The sequence below is a fragment of the Mixophyes fleayi genome, chromosome 12 (genome assembly GCF_038048845.1).
Source record: "Mixophyes fleayi isolate aMixFle1 chromosome 12, aMixFle1.hap1, whole genome shotgun sequence".
Classification (NCBI taxonomy): domain Eukaryota; kingdom Metazoa; phylum Chordata; class Amphibia; order Anura; family Limnodynastidae; genus Mixophyes; species Mixophyes fleayi.
This window is the reverse complement of record NC_134413.1, coordinates 81,755,676-81,777,352: the sequence shown is the minus strand read 5'-3', so window position 1 is coordinate 81,777,352 and position 21,677 is coordinate 81,755,676. Positions and strand designations below refer to the sequence as shown.

Below are 21,677 nucleotides of genomic sequence, written 5' to 3'. Positions count from 1 at the left end.
ACCAGATATGTGAATGTATGTTATGTTGTGAAAGTTTGAATGTAGTGAGTTTAAAGTTGGATTGGGGAGGGTTCCTTAAGACGTTGCGCAACTCCTTCTAGGTAGTATGATTAAGGCATTTGGATTTGATTTTTGGTTGTTTGAGGGACGGAGTTAATGTAACTCTTGCAAGTATCAAAGAACGGCTCAACGTTCGTTTCTTTTCCTAGAGTTGATCCACACGGTCCATTCGGAAAATAAAGGCCAATTTTTCCTTGACAGGAGTGAAGGATGGAATTTCCCTTTGAAGCCAAATCTGGAAGATCATTATTATTATTATTATTATTATTATTAACATCTACTATATAAATGCCTAGTGGCGTGTGTGGAAAAAAACAAAACAAGCTGCAGCGCCACCTGCTGGGCAGAGTTATACACTGACTTATATATTTCTTGAAGGAGAAGTGACAGTTGGGAGTGGTTGGTGGTTGCCGGGGGTGACAGTGGGGAGTTTTTAACACCTTAAGTAGCTTGATGAAGGATGTGGCGATGAAGATGAAGGAAGAGGTGGTGACATGTGGACAAAACCACGTTAAAAAAGGGCGCTTGCGTCGGGAAGTAACGCTCTTCCCCTGAGGGGGCCTGGGCTAGCCCCAAATGCATGACAAGAACCTTTTTAACACCTTAAGTAGCTTGATTTGACTAGAATGCATGAGTATCATGCACGGGTTAACTTGTACTTAATAATTAGAAAGTGCTTGAAGAAGGACTTTGCTGGAGAGAGCAGGGAAATGGGTAGCATGCTAATTTAAAACTGAGAGATCGACTGCACGATTGGCAACCTCCCTCAAGCCATTGTAATGAATTGGGTGGAGGTGCCAGAAAGAGCAGATCAAATGGGTTTTCGCCAGTCCAAAGCTGGAAATGTTTCAGTGACTTAGGTTATATAGCGTTGAGCTTGTAAAAAGCTGATGGGTTAAGTCCTCATGGTCTCGTATTTAGCTTCTACGTAGGCCAATGGCCTTTTAATATCCTTGTTGATAAGATGGGAAGTTGTGGCAATATTCCCTGCTTTCCGTATTGTGAAGGGGTAGGATGCCCGGATGTATAGGAACAGAAGGTGTATAGATTTATGAGCATTGAGATTATATTTATATCTCAGGACGTGTTCCAAAGTCAGGGATTCTACCCCACTTCCCATGAGATCTCACTGCCATGCTGGTGGAGGACTGATCTTAAATCAGTGTTGGGCAGAATGTTTTGTTGTGTGGCTGTTGGCATATATATCCTGCTTGTGAATCCAGTCTTGTAGATATCTTAAAACAATGGCGTAATTGTAACATATAATATCAGAAAAATGTATGTCCCCGTTATACTTTATTGCAATTTTTCAGACCTATTCTTGGTCTCTTTCTGTGCCAGATACATTTATGGAAGTTAATGGGTTTCTCATCTTTGCTGATAAGAATAAGTGGGAGAGATTGCAACAAATATGGAAGTCTGGAGAAGGAAACCATTTTTATAAAGGTTAGCTGTGCCTGTGAATGAGGAGACAAGTCCAACTAACAGGTTCAATCTCCAAATCTTTAATAAGTTAATTAGCTGTCACGGTTCTAGGCAGAAGTACAGGATCTCCGGGCCAGTCTATCTCAACACTAATCTACCCAAAGGCGCAGAGTCTAAGGGGACAGGTTGTCTTCAACATGAACCCCGGCAAGGGGGTACGTACGGGCTTTGCAGCCACTGCCCTGCAGGTTGCGGCCCTCTGGGAGAGTGCTAGAAGGGACTATAGGATTGGAGAGAACTCTGCAGGGAGATGCCATAGAGCAGCGAACTGGAGTTGTCAAGAGAATAGTTGTGCATGAGTAGCACTGAACAGCAACTGAGGAATCACTGGAACAGTGAGCAACATACAGCAGAAGCAAAAGGAGCCAAATATTCTCACAGTCAGGGTTTGACATAAAAAACAGGCACCTGACTGCATGGTCAGGTGCCTTAAATATCCTGCAGGTAATAGCAGTTCCAATGGCAGAGAGGGAGAAGGCTTAAGAGGAGATCGAGTCTGCACATGAGCAGACCAGAATCCACCGCCATCGAATGGACACAGCACTCAGTGCTGGGGAACAGCCCCGCTCGGAGCAGGTAAGTCCGCCGGGTCTCGACTGCGGACCTGGCGTGTGATATTAAGGTTATGTTACTCTCATATAAGCATGATGGATTTTTATGGATTTGGCCTGCCAGATATGTTGTTTACTAGCCCCCTACTTATATGTGCCCCTACCCCTCATCTTTATTATTATCTTTTCTTTATAAGGCACGACAAAGTTTCAGCGGAGCCATACATAGGGGGTGTGAAGATACCTGGTTTCTGGCCCAATTCCACCCACTTCACTCTGGCTGGCCACCCACAGGTGCCTTTCCAGGCCAGGGAAGCCAACCCAGTACCTTCTAAGGTTCTTATTAGTCACTCAGGCAAATGTAGTTAGAAAGTAAAGCAATACATTTATTGTAATAAAAACAATCACTAAATTATTATGTACAGTAAGTAAATGCCAGGCAGGTTTACCACATCATCTGTCCCTTATCCCACTAGCTTAAGGAGCTACAGTTACCTGGATGTCCTGACTTAAAGACCCATCAGTTAGCTGTAGTCCATTGGTGGAGAACAAAAACTCAAAACCAGCTACACTGCACCTTCCATAAATTAAATCCCAGAATGAATATCACCTACTCCCTGGAGTGGCTCCTTATATCCAAGGTCCACTTTCCACAGTGTTTTACCCTCCCTGGGATAACCCCTTGGCCTCTCCTTGTTAAACATTGGGGAGTCTTGGACATGAGGCGTTGGAAAGGGGAATGGATATGAGCTGTACTTCCACAGAAAAAACGTCTGGAGTAGTCTTGTCAGAACAATGGATACTAATTAGCCTTCCCTTTCACCAGTAGCTTGCAACCTGATCCCTACCCATAACCTCCCTGGCTTCACTTTAAGGACAATGAATAACAACCTCACTGTCACTTCAACAATATAGAATAACTAATATACATATTTACAATGAGCTACAATGTCCCCTTATCCACATGTAATTAGACACTGCAGTTGTAGTCTGTTGAGCTAGAGAACAAAAGCAAGGGCTATAAAAAGTACTTGCTATAATCCACATTATGTGAGAAACGAGGGACAGGATGGTTACAGTGATATCAAACTCGTTTCATCACAGGGGGTTAGAACATACAATAAACTACACTTGCAAATTACATACAGTTAAAAACCAAGTGTACGGATAGACAGAATAATAAATGGTTTCATACAATTAAATGGAAAAAAAACGCTTTGCGTACAAAAACAATTCATCAAATGACAAAAAAGGGACAGAGAGGATGACAGAGAGTGGGCAGATAGACAAAAAGGTACAGAAATGAGACATAGGTTAGAGGAACCCGTGAGATTACTTTCTAAATGAGCCACAAAAGGAGCAAATGAGATAATACACATAGGTTCACTATGGGGCAGAGGTCTGCAACATATTGAGGCCAGAATGTAGAGAGGACTGGATGGGACCATAATCGTACAGGGGCCTAGGTGGTTCTAGATGGTCCAGAAGCCAATTTGGGCAATGGTCAGGATGGTATCTGGGCCTAAGTAGTATAGATGTCCGGATGGTGGCAAGTGAGGTATGGCAGTGGCAATATAATTAAAGTGGTAAAACAACTGCAAGGCAATGCTATGCCAAACAAATATGTTGGCACAACAATGCTATGGTAGAGCAGTTCAATGCCAATTCAAAGTATAATGCATTAAAATGATGGTAGAATTTAGAGCAGGAAATACAAATGGAATGTGAAAAGGCTGAAGGCAGCAACATTCCAAATGCAACAAAGACCAGCCCAGAGCCCCTCACTTCAGTATCGGCAAGCAGAGTGATGTAGAAAAGTTTCCTTCCTAGCCAGCAGACATTTGTTTCATATAAGCAGTTCTATGTTCAAGCTGCAGTACTCACAAAATAATTAAAAGTATGCTGGATGCCAAAATGCCTAGTTGGAGTATTAATGCTGTTTGCCAAGCTAGAGTCAGAGTTGAAGCAGAAACTGGTAACTAAAGAGTCTCAGAGCTTCTTCTGTGCAGGAATTACTTCTATCACTGAAAAAGATTACATAGAACGGGAAGGGTTTCAAACTCCAAAAATCCAATCAGGTCAGGAGAGAAGCACACCCTAATTAAATCAGTGCAAAGCCTCATGCTCACCACAGCTGACGAGGTAATGACAACAACCAGTCAGTGATTCATGCTCACCAGAGTTATAGAGGCAGTCCTGATGTGTTTGAAGGCTGGAACACCAATTTCTACCGGAATTCTCACTGTGTGGCTCGACTGCATTGAATGCTGATAGCTCGGTCCACACCCTTTTTGCCAGCAAAATAAAGGACACTTGATTCCATCACAACTTTGGAACATTTTATTTTACCTTATTAATATATAAAGAATAAAAAGTACAGAAACAATAAACAACCAAAAACATGAAAATGAACCTAAACATATTCCATTAGTCGCGGTGCAAACTACAGTACACAATATATGAGGTATTTAAAAAGATAGGCCAGCAATGTACTTCAACTTGCATAGAAAGAGTGGCAACTATAAGACTCACACTATCCTAATGTTTAAGGTGTTACATATATTTTAATGTCACATCCTTTAAAGCACAACCATCACTAACATACAGCGCATGGTGCCATTTTGGGGGCATTTTTTAGAATGCAGCCGATCAATTCATGAAGTACCTTAGTGATGGGACTGCTTCCTAATGAATTGATCGGCTGTATTCCCATGAATGTTGTACAGCCCACAAAACGGCTGTCTCACCTGTGTTAAACTGTAAATATTACACAGTATATACCACCCTGCATATAGTATTTCACTGATGTAATAACAAGGTTAGGTTCACCGATATGAGATATATATGTCTGTGTGACATAACCCACAGCTGAGTGTGGTGCCGATTATAACTATTGAATGTTTTTAATGACGTTAGCATTGTCCTTTTGGTCGTACATGATGTCCGTTTTGATGCATCTAGACTTCTACCTTTCTTAACCTGTCCAGAGATCTTACATGGATGAGAAGGACCAAATAGGTCCAACTCCATAATCAAACATGTCCCATTGTATAGTAAATATGGAGAACTCAAAACCTCCGTTCCATGAATACTGGGAATCTGAAGGATTTAATTGTTTTATAACAAACACTACAGTCATTAGTATGACATTTTAACACCATTTAATTTGTCCAAAAAGTAAATGAAGGAAGCCATTAAAGAAATGTTTTAAACATCCTGAATTAAGTCCAAAGAGAAGATGAGAGACGTTCTTACTACCGATACGGTACAAGACATCCAGCAGCTGAAACGACATGAGGAATTCATCTACAGCAAACCTGATACGCACTCTCCAGCCTATGAACCTCATTTAGACATTTCACCCAGAAAAACAAACTCTCGTTTTCACGTTTGTGTAATACAAAGTGCATGAATGCACCTAAATCACAGTCAGCAAGGAAAGTCCAGATCTCCTTAGCCCTTACCATAAGAAGCAGTTTTGCTCCCCTGCAGACACATCTTGACTCATTAAGCCATGGGCATGCCATATAAATGGGAACATTTGTATAACATAACTGCATATATAAACTTTTTAAATATAGTTATGCCTTTTTTTTTTTGCATTAATGAAATCAACTGCTAGAGTATCACAGCAACCTCATTTCATCTCCAATTGCTTTTGTCCTGTGTGAAATCTCTGATGTTGTAAAAGATTACATTTTTTTGTAAACCCTTTATCACACTCAGAACATGGAAATGGTCTCACACCTGTGTGTTTTATCTGATGTTCAATAAGATTCACTTTCTGTGTAAAACATTTTCCACATTCAGAACACTGAAATGGTTTCTCACCTGTGTGAGATTTCTTATGTCTAATAAGATTTGATCTGTCTATAAACCATTTCCCACATTCAGAACATGAAAATGGTTTCTCACCTGTGTGAGTTCTCTGATGTTCAACAAGTCTTGATTTCTGTATAAAAGATTTTCCACATTCAGAACATGTAAACGGTTTTTGACCTGTGTGAGATCTCTGATGTTCAGTAAGACTTAATTTGCGCATAAAAAAATTCCCACATTCAGAACATTGAAATGGTTTCTCACCCGTGTGAGATCTCTGATGCCTAATAAGATTTGATGTACGTGAAAACCACTTCCCACATTCGGAACATGGATATGGTTTCTCACCTGTGTGAGTTCTTTGATGTCTAATCAGATCTGATTTATGTATAAACCATTTCCCACATTCAGAACATGGAAATGGTTTCTCACCTGTGTGAGTTCTCTGATGTTCAATAAGACTTAATTTGCGCATAAAAAAATCCCCACATTCAGAACACTGCAATGGTTTCTCACTTGGGTGAGATCTCTGATGGTGAATAAGAGATGATTTATGTGTAAACCACTTCCCACATTCAGAACACGAAAATGGTTTCTCACCTGTGTGAATTCTCTGATGTTCTAAAAGATGTGATTTGTGTGAAAAAGAATTCCCACACTCAGAACATGAAAATGGTTTCTCGCCTGTGTGAATTTTCTGATGGTGAAAAAGATTTGATTTGCTTGTAAACCATTTCCCACATTCTGAACATGGAAATGGTTTCTCACCTGTGTGAGTTCTGTGATGTCTAAACAGTTTTGATTTCTCTGTAAAACATTTGTTACACTCAGAACATGAAAATAGTTTCTCACCTGTGTGGGTTCTCTGATGTCTAATAAGGCTTGATTTGTGTGCAAAACATTTCCCACATTCAGAACATGGAAATGGGTTCTCACATGTTTGGGTTCTCTGATTTTCATGAAGAGATGATTTTACTGTAAAGCATTTTCCACCCTCAGAATGTGGAAATATTTTATCATCTGTATGAGCTGTACTATGTGTAACAATATATAAGTTATTAGGGGAACATTCCTCATGATTACAAAGATCAGATGATTTATTTGCACTGGGAAGTTTTTGATGTATATTTAGGGCAATGGGATTTTCTCCCGGAGAATCTTGTGTGATGTTATCTTCTTGTATTTCAAAATCTGTAGATAAAATCAGTTGTCCTTCCGAAATATTCCAGCATTTGCATTCATCGGCTGGAAATAAATGTATGGAAATAGATATCTTATTTTACATTGAGTAGAGTATTATAATGGCCAAAATGTACATACTATAAGCAAGTTTAAGACATTCAGGGGCATATTCAATTAATACAACACAACAGAAAACAGCGCTGATGACCGATACACACAATCAATATACAACCAACCGTGGGTAATAAATGTATATAAACACTTTATTAAAAATGAACCATAAAATATGCAACACTGGCCAGTGGATAACAACTAGACATATAAAAAATCAGATCAACCGACTGTGTTGACCATCAATAAGGCTGATGAACCATCAAATCGATCACTTCTGAAGAGAACCAGCTAAATGTCCCACATCGTAAAGATACTATTGTCCAATGACCACGTAGAAGGTCATGAAGTGGAGCTTCAAAATAAGTGTGGCCACACTGGTGGTGGAAAGTGTACGTCACCGCGATGATGGTGAACCCCACTTCAATGCTTCTTACACATGTAGTATGTGGAGTATTATAATGAGTATTATAATGGCCAAAATGTACATACTATAAGCAAGTTTAAGACATTCAGGGGCATATTCAATTAAGCACGAAATGCCTCTGTAACGGATCCGCAACATCGCAGATTTTCTTTTGCACCACATAGGGTTGTGAAGGGAAATCCGCAACGTTGTGTCACCGTATTAACAAAAAAAATGCGTAGCCTTAATATTAGGGCTTAATTGAATATGCCCCCAGTTGTTTAATTAAGAAGACTTCATTACAATTATAAAACAGCATCACCATTGCGTAGACTCAGTCGCAGAGTCGCGCAGATAGCATGGCCACATTGGGCATCTGCAGCCAAAATGCAGACTTTGGCAAGTAACATTTCCCAAAATACAATGTACAGCCAACATCACAGGACAGGAATCCTCATTATCCCGTGACATTTTCCAACTAGACACTGCCCCCACACACAAACACTGGAGTCTTGGAGGCAGAGTAGATGTTGGCTAAATTTGCAGCATGTCCTGACCATGAGTTTACACTACTCCTAGGTCTCACACCCTTACACAGAGAAGAGGAGAGCATCAGGTCAGAGGAGAATGGAGCAGAGCTCAGATGGGCAACAACACTAAATGGAAGAAAGAATAAGGGCAAGCAGGGTACAGAGGCAGCTCTACAGACGAAGAGCAACAGTACAGAACATCCAATCACACAGATTGGAGGGGAGCTATTGTACAATGATAGGTGTGTGATTATAGTTCCATGTGTTAGACAAAGGTGGAGTTTGTGTGTATTGTACATTGTGACGGTGTGTGTGTGTGAACATTTCGAAATCAGCTGGTATTTTGCTTTAGTATTGCAGTTTTAATATAAAGCTAAGTAAGAATCAAACATCCATGGATTATTACACAGGGTAAACAATAGGATTTTTGCACTTGCAATAAATCCTTTTCTCTGAATCCAACGGGCAACACTGGCAAAAGTGGGTTACAGTGTATGGTTGCTGGAGCCTTGGGTACTTTCAAGTTTAGTGCTGAAATTGAAACTATACTCCTATGGCTATATTCTAACCCTCAGTGCTTGTCTAACAAAGCCCTGAAGGACAGAAACTGGGGTACAGAACAAGAGGAAGGAGAGAATACAACATTGTCCCACGAAAACCCGAATCCTAACAAAGAAAATAATAAAGAACAAGAACCAGAATGGCACAAAAACAATAAAAAAAAAAACAAAAAAAACAAACAGAAGAGCATAAGGGGAGGATATACAGTATCCCCCATTGGATTCAGAGATAAGGATTTAACACAAGTACAAAATTTAGCAATTTTTTTCTGACATCCATGGAGGTCACAATAGTGTGGGTACGTCCCAAACTGTCCCCAACCTTATGTCCAAAATTGGCATCTTTTGATGCAAAAGTATTAAAGCTGTAGAACTTAATGAAGGTCAGCAACTATGACCAGGTAGATGCCCAACACAGCTGCTCTGTAAAGGCTCCGTTCCTCCCAAGAGGCACCCACTGATTTTGCGGTATGTGACTGCGGCATTTTCAGGGATAGGCTGTCCTGCTCCAAGGTACGCCTGGCAAATTACCAATGTAATACCAAGGGGAATGGTCTGTTAAAATGCTGGCCAGCTTCTCTTATGACCATCATAAAGGACTAACAGGGCATCCGTACATGGCCCTGTCCACATTTATTTTCAGGGATCGAATCACATCCAGAGAACTGTCTTCCTCTGGAGACTTAGCCTGACCCAAAGCTGGAATCCTAATTTCCTGATTCCGGTGGACCCGCAACACCACCATGGGTTAAAAGGTTTGGTCCTAAGCACCATTCTGTCCTTGTGAAAAAGTAGTAATGCAGATCTACAAGACAGAGCCCTCAGCTCTAAAATTTTCCTGGCAGAAGAGATAGCCAGTTGGAAGACTTACTTTCAGGTAAGGAGCTTCAACTCCACAAAGCCAATTGATTCGAAAGGAGGATGTTTCAAGGCAGTCAGCAACAGACTGGTTCAGGAGGCTGCATATGCATCATGCTTTGTATGATAGTGTGCACTTCAGGAAGCCCGTTTCCTCTGAGGGCTGAAACCTGGACTTTCAAGAAACTGAATTTAAACACACCTCTTCAAACTGTCCTGCAGAAATTGCAGTAATCGGTCCATCCTGAAAGCAGTGGTAGGTAATCCCTTTAATACACAACAGGAGATATAAATCTTCCAGCCTCTTTGATAATTACGGGCAGACACAGGCTTGTGAGTCTTGATTATGGTCTGAACCACTCTATAAGAGAAACCTTTGGCCTTAAGAATCGTGGCTTCAGCAACCATGCCATAAGGACCAGCCGAGGAAAACCCTGGTGGAGGAAGGGACCCTGAATTAAGTAGTCTGGCCTTAGAGGCAGACACCATGCCAGACATTCTGCCATTCCAAGGTTGTTGGTGTACCAAGATCTCCTGGGCCAGTCCGATGCCACCAAAATCTCTATACCTTTATAATAATCTATGGAAGCATGTCTACTGGTGGGCACAAATAAATGAGATTGAACCAACATGGCGCCCTCTAGACACTTCTGCAGATCCCGTCCTGGACCAGTAGCACTGCACCTTGTGTTCAACCAAGACGCTATAATGTCATGTCAACATCTGGCTGACCCTACCTTAACAACAGTTGCTGGAATATCTCCAGGTGAAGTGATGATTCCCCTGGATGAAGAGCCTGCCGAGAAAGTCAGCCTCCCAGTTTCTTACATCTGGGATGGACTGCCAAAATGGCTTTTCCACCCAACGTAGGATTCTGACTGTCTGCCTCATGGCTAGGGCACTCTATGGCCCCCTGCTGATTTATGTATGTCATTGTCATGGTGTTGTCAGATTGCATCTTTATGTCCCTTCCTCGCAGAAATTGTTTGGCTGCGTACAAAGTGTTGAGAAGCGTTCTAAACACATTCATAAAAAGTTTGACTTCTCTTGAGTATATATTCCATAAAACTAGTACAGGAGCAACACAGCACTCCAGTCCTGGAGACTGGCATCTGTTGTCACTAATGTCCAGTCTCAGATGATGAATGGGCGACCTTTGGTGAGGTTGCCCCTTAGCCACCAATTGAAGCAAAAAACTCTCGCCTCCGGCAACAGAGTGAACGTCTGTTTGGACAAGAGTAGGTGGGACTTATTCGACTTCCGAGATTACCTTGAGCTAGAACACTCGTGAATGAAATGGGGCAAACTGCATTGCTTCGAAACTGGACACCAAATTTCTCCGAATCCTCATCCCCAGTTGAACCAGCACCTGCGGGCTAAGCGAAAATGGTCTTCTTCAGTCAATGTAGCAAGAGGATCTTGTCTTCTGGCAGGAACACCTGATGCTATCAGGCATTGAACTGAAGGCCCAGGAAGATCATCCTCTGGGAAGGGCTCAGGTTAGACTTCTTGATATTGATAGTCCACTCATGTGATTCTAAAAACCGCGTGGTCTCTTGAACATGGGACTGAAGGCCAGTGAACCTGCCTTGATCAGTAAATCATCCAGTTACGTCCCCCCTCTGGATCTGAGAAAGGCAGTCATTGCTGCCATGATCTATGCGAATACTCTCGGTGCTGTTGTCAGGTTAAACGGTAGGACCCGAAACTGGTAATGGTGAGATTGAACAGCAAATCTTAGAGGGTATTAATGACCCTTCCACATTGGAGCATGGAGATACACATCCTTAATGTCCATGGACACCATGAACCATCTCATTCCATGCTGTTGGTGACTGACCATAAAGACCCCATCTTGAACTTATCCATCCTCAACTGCACGTTCATGCATTTTCAGGTTCAGAATAGGTAGGAAGGAGCAGTCCCGCTTCTGGACCAGGATGAGGACTGAATAAGACCCTAATCCCTTTCCTTTTACTATAACAGGAATAATCATCGAAATGAGGGACTGAATGGACTCCTGACGGGCCACCGTCTTCCTGGAAGACCCGTGGTAAAGTGCCTGGGAAGAGATGCCTGGAGATCTATTGTGCATCCCTGGCTAATAATCATCATTATTTAATTATATAGTGCCACAGAGAATATTTGTCATTCACATCAGTCCCTGCACCTTTGGAGCTTACAGTCTAAATTCCCTAACACACAAACACTAATATTAATTTTTTCAGCAGGCAATTAACCTACCAGTATATTTTTGGAGTGTGGGAGGAAACCGGAGCACCCGGAGGAAACCCATGCAAACACGGGGAGAACATACAAACTCCTCACAGATAAGGGAATGACTATCCACTGGCCAGATACTTTTTCTCATTAGCATATACTAACAGAGAAAGGTGTAAAATAAGACAGTTTTTAGTGCATTAATAAAGAGAATATGTGACACTTTTCTGTAATAAGTGTTAATTACTCACCTGTGCTGATATCTGTAGGGATTTCCTCAACCTTACACTGCTGATTACCCCTCACAATCTCCTTTTCCTCTCCCTCTATAATTTCTACTTTAATATCAGTCAGGACGTCATCCTAAATACAAACGAACAAAAAATACAAACAATAAAAAAATTATTTCATAATATCTATTAAATTGAGAAAACAGAAGACTATCACTGTATAAGATCCACACAGCTTTTGTACAGATCATATAATGAAAATTCACTTTGGTATTTGTCGAGACCATAAAATGTCATCTACCTGATACTCCTGTGGGATACTGGGATTTTCCTGTGTACAATTCTGTGAATAAAGAGGACGGAGATATCTCTCTGGGGTATTTCTGTTACTGGATATATCTGTAGGAAATAGAAATGACATTGCTTATAAGTGATTATCAGATGACGTGTGTATCTAGATGCCCTCAAAGTCTTCACTTACCCACTGATGTGAGGATCTGGTGATTCTCCATCATTACGTCCATACAAATATTCCTTTGTCCTTCTAAATACTTCCACTCCTGCATAGAGAAATACACAGTGATTTCCTGACACCTTGCAGGAACCTGACAACACAATGACACAGTCATCATCCAGACACATCCCCTGGTGTTACTGTATATTGTCCCATTCCCAGCAGTCACCTCTCCAGTCACCAGCTGAATGATCTTGTTGCTCCTCCCATGTATCAGTGAGTGAGGTTCAGGCACCGTGATGGGGCTCTGGGTCCTGCTCAATCTTCCTGACACACAGGGGCGGCTCCTGGGTGTCACACAGATCTCTTTATCACTACTGTGTAAATCTGTGTTTTGAGAGAGACATCAATTATAAGCTAAAGAAAGTAGGAATGACAGCACTTGCTGGAATCTGTTGTCCATCAAATATAAACCACTTTTTTTTAACCATTTCATTACCCCACATGCACCAACCTGGGGTTGTGGGAAGAGTAATAGTGCTTTCAGGGTCTTTCCTAGGGGAGGATATTCTCATTTTTGTTATGAAATAACTTATTGCAGAAGTGCACCTTGTATTGTCAATGCAGAAAATAAATGTTATTAAGAAACTGACAATTCTGATGTAAGATGCTCACAGCATTTCTGTGAGACGGGATATGGCATGTTAATGGAGTAATGGGTCTCATCAACGAGACTCCAAAATCCTTCATAGGCTGCATGGCAAAAAGTTGGTTGTGGAACCTTGCAAGAAGACTCTCCCATTTGAATACCCCAACACCACCACTTGGGTCCTACCATTCTCATACATGACTCCTTCTCATCTGAATTATTTTGTTTAACATGAGATATATTCTTAAATTTGTCTTGCTTCACTGGCGCAATGAGGGAACTGATACACCTCGGTTGGCTTTTCACCTGGCTGGGAAAGCATCCTCGGATACAACGCTCTTTACTATAGAGGCCAGCGGATGTCGATGTGTCTACACAAATCCTCAAACCTCTAACTACATTCAACAGGTGGAGAAATTCATTACTTCTAGATGTTAAATCCTGGCCCAAAGCAAGTGGAGAGAAGGCTTGTGGCACAAAACAGCCCTATGGTTGTAAAAGACAGGATAAGGTGAGCTGCAAGACAGGGGATCCATTTCAGACACCTGCCTTGCTAAAGTAATGGCCAATAAGAAGGACACCGTCCAGGTAAGGAATTAAGGGAAACCGATTCAAGAGGACTGAATTGTGGCTACTGTAATGCTGTAAAGACCAAGTTTAGATCCCATGAAACTACCGGTAGAAGAAAGAGCTGTTGCACATGAAGAATCCTCTGAAGAAAGGTCGACACTTTGGCTTTAAGGAAGGTTGATCGCAACTCAATGTTTTACAGGCCAATGATTCCCAAATCCTGCCCCAACAGTGAATGTATTCATTACTGACAGACATTTTAAAAGGCATGACAAGTTAAAAGATGAAATGTTAACTCCTTTTCTCTCACTCCAGCCTAGGTAGGTTTTCCACTATGGAGTAATTCTCAAAAGAGGCTAATTTCCTGGTCTTAATTACGGTCTGAATGACCTTTTCAGAAAACCCTTTAGTCCCAAACATGATGGCCTCATCAGCCATGTCATTAAAGCTAGTCGCTATGACACCATGTTTACAACATCGGCATACCATGATCTTCTCGGCCAGCCTGGTGGTACCAGGATTACTAGGACACCCTCTCTTGGTCTTCTTGAGTACTCAAGAAAGCACGGAATCCGGAGGGAAAAAAATATACACTGGTAACAGGGGAGATCTGTAGAGACCATCTGCAGCTATGCTGCACCTCATACAGCAGGTCCTCAGTCTGTCAGTGTCGCTCTGGTGTGAGAGGAGCTATACCCAGTGATCAGTATTATGGAGGTATTCATGCTTATACATAATAAACATTTCCCCCATTACTGTCCTGTCCTCAGTCCTCTTCCTGCCCCTTCTTCTTTCAGTCACTCTCTATTTCCCACTCACAGTTCTCCTTACTGCGGTGTCGGAAGCATCTCTATTAGGGGCTACTTATACTGTGAGGTTAGGGTCAGGTTTTGTTTTCTTTACACATTGTCTGATCAAGGACACAGTGTATAAAGTGTACTACCCGTGGAATTATACCACGATAAACTGAACAAGATGTTCCCCACAGCTGACGTGCTTGTGGAATTGTGCTGGGAAGCATGAAGTCATATACGGTGGACCAAGTTCTCCTTGTTCTGGAACAAGATCTAAACCCTCCTTAATTCTACAATGGAAGTTCTGATTCCTAAAGTTCTGTGGATCTTTTTTATACGTTACCCTCCCCAAAACTCATCTAGGCACTCCATAAAATTAACCTTACACGCAGCCCAATTGATCATTGTGTCCCAGTGGAAACAAACGGACCCTCCATCTCTCAGCAGTCAAAAACCGCATCCAGGAGGTCCCACGTTTGGAAGAAAAAAACTCATATCATCTTCATGACAAACCCAGATTTTTAGGGAAGGACAAAATCGTCCTTCCCACACTGAACACTCAACCTATCGAGTCTTTCCCTCTACCCTTAACATCGCCTATCCTATAGTTGTTACAAAGATCTCTACTTGCCAAAACCAATACCCATTATGTAACTATTACCTGTTCTGTGACACCCAACCTCCTACATTTTTGTTTTGTTCCTGTATCATTTGTTTAAATGCTGTTTATCTTTACCAATACGTGGACCTACTTCTTTTCATTTGTGGTCTAACTGCATTTATCACAAAATATCTCCAAACTCAGCAACTCCGTTCTGCACAAGATCTGCGTCTCTCATCCACCCTCATTACATCCTCCCATTCCCGATTACAGGACTTTTTCCGGGCTGCACCCACTCTATGGAATTCTCTCCCTCGCACAATAAGACTCTCCTCTAGTCTACAAGCTTTCAAGCGTTCTCTGAAAACCCACCTCTTCAGACAAGCTTATAATATTCCTCAGCCACCCTCTTAACCTCACTACGTTACCCTATTACCATCCATTATACAACTACCCCTTGACCAACATTGTTGTGTGACAGGATCATTTAGCTTATGAGTCACTTTTACCTTTGCAGTCTGGCTGGGCGCCTGCAAATGTAGACTTAACCTCATGTGTCAAACTCCCATTGTCCCATAGATTGTAAGCTTGCGATCAGGGCCTTCTCACCTCTTTGTCTGTTTTACCCAGTTTGTTTATTAGTTTACTATGTTTGTCCCAAATTGTAAAGCGCTACGGAATATGTTGGAGCTATATAAATAAATGATGATGATGATGATTTATCATGCGTCTGTTTAAAATGCTACCAATAGAAGATTCACCTGGATCGACAAACAAAGACATTATTCGACGTATTACCAGCATATAGAAACATTGCTGGAACTGGTCTGGCCGCAAGGGGCTGTGGGTCTAAGAAAAACCCGACCGTATGCACTTTATAGAGAGAAAAAGATAATTTCTTAGAAAAATGACATACAGCAAAGGTCAGCAAGCAGCAGTTCTATGTCTCCATAGCATGTATTACAGCAGGGACAAGAGCCCATCCAGCCTGGGGGCAGAGATACCAGCAAATTGTATTTTATGTAACACTTTAATTCCTCTATTGTTCCTATAGCTCTTTTTTGTTTGCACCTCTTATGTCTACTTAAGCTCTTTGGTTTAGTAGCTCTTATTGCTTTTACTATTAAATTGTGTAAAGGCTGCTGTTAGGTGCTTTTATTTTCACTTATGTGCAGTCATGGCCTGGAGGCTGCACATAAACATGGGGTAACTCTATGGGGATAATTGCCAGTTTGTCCCACTGTATATAAAGCTGGCTGTTGATGGAGAGCAGTGTGTTGTACCCTCTCCCGTTGCCTGAGTGATTCCCAGGGACAAATATATTAATATAGTGGAGATATTACCTCTGCCTTGTACAGGGCCCGGATGTAGCGCTCCAGGTTCCAAGATGGCGTCTGAGAGAGCATGTGACCACGCCCCTTATGAGCGTCACTAACTCCCATAGTGTGCCTGTGGGCTACGGGAAAATGGCCGCCGCCATTATTCAGTAAAGAAAATATACAGAAGTCACTATTTTACTCGTTATTAAATTGTTAGTAATCAGATGTATTTTCTGCTATTTACGAAACATTCTTATATTTCCCAGCAGAAGCAGAGTGCAGTATTTCTCCACCAACAGACGTTCACCCCTCACTACCTGAGCTACAAGAAAATGGCCGCTGCTCATAAGTGGAACAGATGTTATAATAGAATTAATTACATATTATTTTCATCCTGCTTTCCTTAAATAATTGACCTGTCAGATTGTCCAGTGTGTAGAATATAACAATGAGATTCAGTTTAGTAATTATCTAGCAGGAAAACTATCTGTACTAAAACAAAGTCATTTTATTTGACATTAATATAGATCTGGACAGGTGGTCAATGGAAGCTGAGGGGTTGGTTGTTTATTTATTCTGATTCAACACTTATTGGAGTCCATACCCACACAAGTACCTACCTGGGCACTGAGTTTACATTGTTATACATTCTTCACATTATTTGCTGTTTTTCCATTATATTTTTAGTCATTTTAGTATTAATTATTCTTAATCTTTATGTTTAATCTTTATGTGTATTCAAAGCAAATCTACTGCAGTAAAAATCATGCACTAAAACCCACCAATGTCAGCAAATATATTTTAATAAATTATTTAGATGAATCTGTTTTAACAATATCAGTGAAATAGTATCAGGGTTGCTCTCTGGCCTTTCCTCCTAATCAGGTCTGGGTACAAGTATGTTATTAATGTATCTCTTATATATTTAAGATAGTATTGAAATGCATGTTCTAATATTATGGTATTAATGCAACAGCCCATTAAATATTATAGATGTTGTACACTTTTGTTTGCAGAAACCCCTTTGATGCAAAGGACAGGGATGGACGCAGTCTCACGTCATACTGTCAACTGTTTGAAAAGTATTTATACACAGCAAATCCACCATGGGTCTTATGTACAGTATTGTAAGCCTGACAGAGAATGCTAGCTTGTGATACATTAATGTGATGTGTTGTGATTATTTCGGCCCATCACCCTAAGCTGTGACGGGCTTTAATAATCTTTAAATGAGGACACTTCTGTACAGTAAGCTTGTTCAAATGAAAAAATAAATAAATAGATTTATTGACCACAGGAAAAAGATTTGTAAATCAAGTAACAATGTCAGTGTTTCTGTACTGACGTCTGTCTATGAAAAGATAAATTGTGCGGGACAATGACCGATGGTATTGTTGTCTTTTCTTGCATCGACTTTGATGATATTTTATCATTTTAAAACAACAGCCATGACATATCGCCAATTGACAATAGCAGAACACTCGTTCTTGTCATCAAGTGAGATTGCGGTGTGTTTGTGCGTTCTGCACCACGTTCGCGGGTGGGGCTGATGCGGCATCTTTACCGTCATTAGAAAAATGCCGCATTGTGCATCTTGCGTAAAAGGTTCAACCAACTTGCCTCTGATCTCTACTTTTTCAATACAGGAACTGGGATCCTCAATACTTCAAGGTCCCTTAGTTACCTTAGTTAAGGTAACAGGAACTTGTAAGTCGGCTTTGGAAGGGGATGGAATATGGACAGGTGAGTAAGTTATTTTGTTTTTTTAGAGTTCCGTGTACTAAAATGGATTGGGGATCACTAAAATTCAGTTTTTAAGCAAACATCCTCCCTCTCCCAACATCAGAACAAGTGGCTTCCGCGCTCAACCCCCATGGTTTGAAAGAACTCTCTGCTAGCGCTCCATTGCTACTTCTACCCTGGATAGTGCCAGCGTCTGTGTTATAAATTGGCACAGAAGCCATTGGAGTGCTAACCGGTGCCATTTCTTTCCAGCTTCCAGGCTCAGAATGACCACAGTCCTGCTATTAAGGGGAACGGTGATGTTACCTAAGCATACATTAGAGACTGATATCACCTAATTGCTTTCCACTTGTACAATTGGTGAAGGCTGCCCGCTTGAATCCATCTCTGTGATCCACGTTATTTTATTGGATTAAACAGATCGCTTTGCGCTAGTAAGTTTTGAGAGCAGTTCAGCAAGAATGAGAAATACTAACTCATCTGTTAGTCCATTACCATCAATATTTAGTGAATTCAAGCAAACTTTACATCGATTTTATGTGAAGTTATTATTTTTTTGTACAACAGCAAGTATATTTATAAAATGTTTACTTTGCATTCTTAAAATATGACCTAGATGTTGGTTGCAATTGACTTGCTTGCAGAGTCTATGCATCCAAATGTTAGAGTTATTTTACATTTAATAACAGCCTGTTCCTAGGCTGTATTGTGTGTGTGGTCCATACTCCTTTCTTGTAAGCATGTCAGTGTTACAGTAGCTGTAATGTGCATCCATTTGAACACAATAATGTTGTGCATGTTTATTTGAACTAAGAATATAAAACAGTTTACATCACACAATGCAGTTTTTAGGAACAAGTAGATAAAAAGCAACACACAATGGGGGGTATTCAATTCACAGTGAGATCCCCGGAAAACGAGCGCTCGAAAAATATTACCGTTAATACGGTAATATGAGCGTAAATACCGTTAATATGGTAATTTACTCGCTGGATTTCAGCTAGCTGAAATTCAGCGAGTAATTACCGTATTAACGGTAATATTTTTTGAGCGCTCGTTTTCCGGGGATCTCGCTGTGAATTGAATACCCCCCAATGTCTTAGAATTTAGTTTCAGTGACTTAAAAGTAACGAGGACAGCTCAAACACTATACCGTAGAAAGATGGAGAGCTCACTGACTAAGGAGTATATTTACTAAACTGTGGGTTTGAAAAAGTGGAGATGTTGCCTATAGCAGCAATCAGATTCTAGCTGTCATTTTGTAGAATGTACTAAATTAATGATAGCTAGAATCTGATTGGTTGCTATAGGCAACATCTCCACTTTTTCAAACCCGCTGTTTAGTAAATATACCCCTAAACGTCTCCAAACTGGTCCTTCAGGGATCCGTATCGGGCACATTGATGCCAATGTTTCTTAATAAAATATTTAAATATAAGAGGGGCTAATTATGTGACTGGGAGGGACTAATGAAATGACTGAGGGGGCGGGTTAATGAAGTGACTGAGAGTGGTTGTTAATAAATTGACTGGGGGGCTGGGCAAATGAGTGGGTGGTTGATGAAATGGATGGTTGGGGTCATAAACATTCTGGTGGGGGTTGATATAAATGGCTGGGGGAATATAGTGGCTGGCGGGGGGAGCTGATGAAATAGCTTGTGGGGGGCATGATCTCTGTATTGTGTGGCGGTGACTAGAATGCTAAATACTAGACATTCAGGGCTGGTAGATATTAGTATATGATTGTATATAATTTTCATATATTTTATCGTCTATATCTGTACTAGGGGGTTGTTTTATATGGTCATAATGAAATAATGTGTTTGAAACATTCAGGGTTTGTTAAAATTTTGCACTATAATACAATTTTTGTACATTTTAAATACAGTTTGCAAAAGAGAACATCAGGTAGTCTACGCTGCAAGATCAGGTGAGAGATGAAGTGCAGAATGAAGTGTGTATTATGTATTGATTAATATATTACAATTTTGTGTGTATATATATATATATATATATATATATATATATATACACAAGTTAACCCGTGCATGATACTCATGCATTCTAGTCAAATCAAGCTACTTAAGGTGTTAAAAAGGTTCTTGTCATGCATTTGGGCCATAGCCCAGGCCTCAACCACCAACCACTCCCCGCTGTCACCCCGGTAACCACCAACCACTCCCCACTGTAACCCCCGGCAACCACCAACCACTCCCCACTGTCACCCCCAGCAACCATCAACCACTCCCCACTGTCACCCCTGGCAACCACCAACCACTCCCCACTGTCACCCCCGGCAACCACCAACCACTCCCCACTGTCACCCCTGGCAACCACCAACCACTCCCCACTGTCACCCCCGGCAACCACCAACCACTCCCCACTGTCACCCCTGGCAACCACCAACCACTCCCCACTGTCACCCCCGGCAACCACCAACCACTCCCCACTGTCACCCCCGGCAACCACCAACCACTCCCCACTGTCACCCCTGGCAACCACCAACCACTCCCCACTGTCACCCCTGGCAACCACCAACCACTCCCCACTGTCACCCCCGGCAACCACCAACCACTCCCAACTGTCACTTCTCCTTCAAGAAATATATATATTTTTTTTTAAAATCTTTATAAACACTTTTAACAATTAACAAATTAAATTAACAAATTAAAAACATCTTAGTATACCAAATTTCAGCCCTTTCTGAATTTTATTTTACACACACACTAAGAATTTAGTAGGTCAGTGTATAGCTCCGCCCAGCAGGTGGCGCTGCAGCTTGGTTTTATTTTTTCCACACACACACAGACAGACTAACACACCCACTAGACATTTATATTATAGATATAATTGCACACACAGTGGTTGGGGGGGGCGGCAACTGGTGTAGTAGCCTAGGATGGCTGTGACCCTTAATCAGGCCCTGCATGCATGTCTAATTTGGACACACATGTGCAGGCAAGTTTTACAGATCCAGCAGGTTTGGGTCTCATTTAGCGATTAGGATCATTTTCTGCTTTCACACCATGTTTATTCTTTTCTTATGTCATACGTTATCTCTGTGACCCATGATGCTGCCAGCAGCAAGATGGTGCCGCCGTAGCGTCATGAGGGACTACATATCCCAGCAACCTCTACTGCCAGGAGGTTAGTGGAACCGGTAAAAGTATCCCGGGAAGAGCTCTATCCCAATTTGAGAGGAGATGCCCACACCAGAGGGAGAGATCACCAGTAGCAGCATCAAGAGTACAGAGAAACTTACTGCTCTGAATGTGGGAAATGTGACCTGTCAACGGTGGGAGAGTCCTGTGTACTCGTTATAAGGGCCTTTATAGCGAGTCCATGAGAGGGAGGCTATAGGGGTTATACTGTATTTAACCTCTAAAAGACAATTCCACAGACTGCAGAGACACCGTCATTAAGGCCCACATATCCAGGTCGCCACGTCACAATAACATCCACAGCGGCACATAGCATTGTTCCTCTGAATTTGCACTTCTGCACGCTTGTACGTGAGCATCAGTGTATAAAGAAAT

General features: G+C 41.4%; 2 protein-coding genes across 2 annotated transcripts in view; both read right to left on the bottom strand.

Annotated features, from left to right (window-relative positions):
- LOC142108588 (uncharacterized) overlaps window positions 1-16,472 on the bottom strand; it is a 160,666-nt gene extending 144,194 nt beyond the window's left edge. The window contains exon 1 of the mRNA XM_075192372.1: window positions 16,424-16,472. The gene's annotated coding sequence lies outside the window, so the exon portion shown is untranslated. The remainder of the gene's footprint in view (window positions 1-16,423) is intronic.
- On the bottom strand, window positions 4,487-12,567 carry LOC142108577 (uncharacterized). The gene is made up of 4 exons (XM_075192347.1): window positions 12,494-12,567; window positions 12,314-12,411; window positions 12,034-12,145; window positions 4,487-7,160 (listed from the first exon to the last, which is right to left on the bottom strand). Exons 1-4 carry the CDS (start codon window positions 12,534-12,536, stop codon window positions 5,734-5,736), a joined length of 1,680 nt encoding a protein of 559 aa, XP_075048448.1. The 5' UTR covers window positions 12,537-12,567; the 3' UTR covers window positions 4,487-5,733.
- Window positions 16,473-21,677: the final 5,205 nt, after the last annotated feature.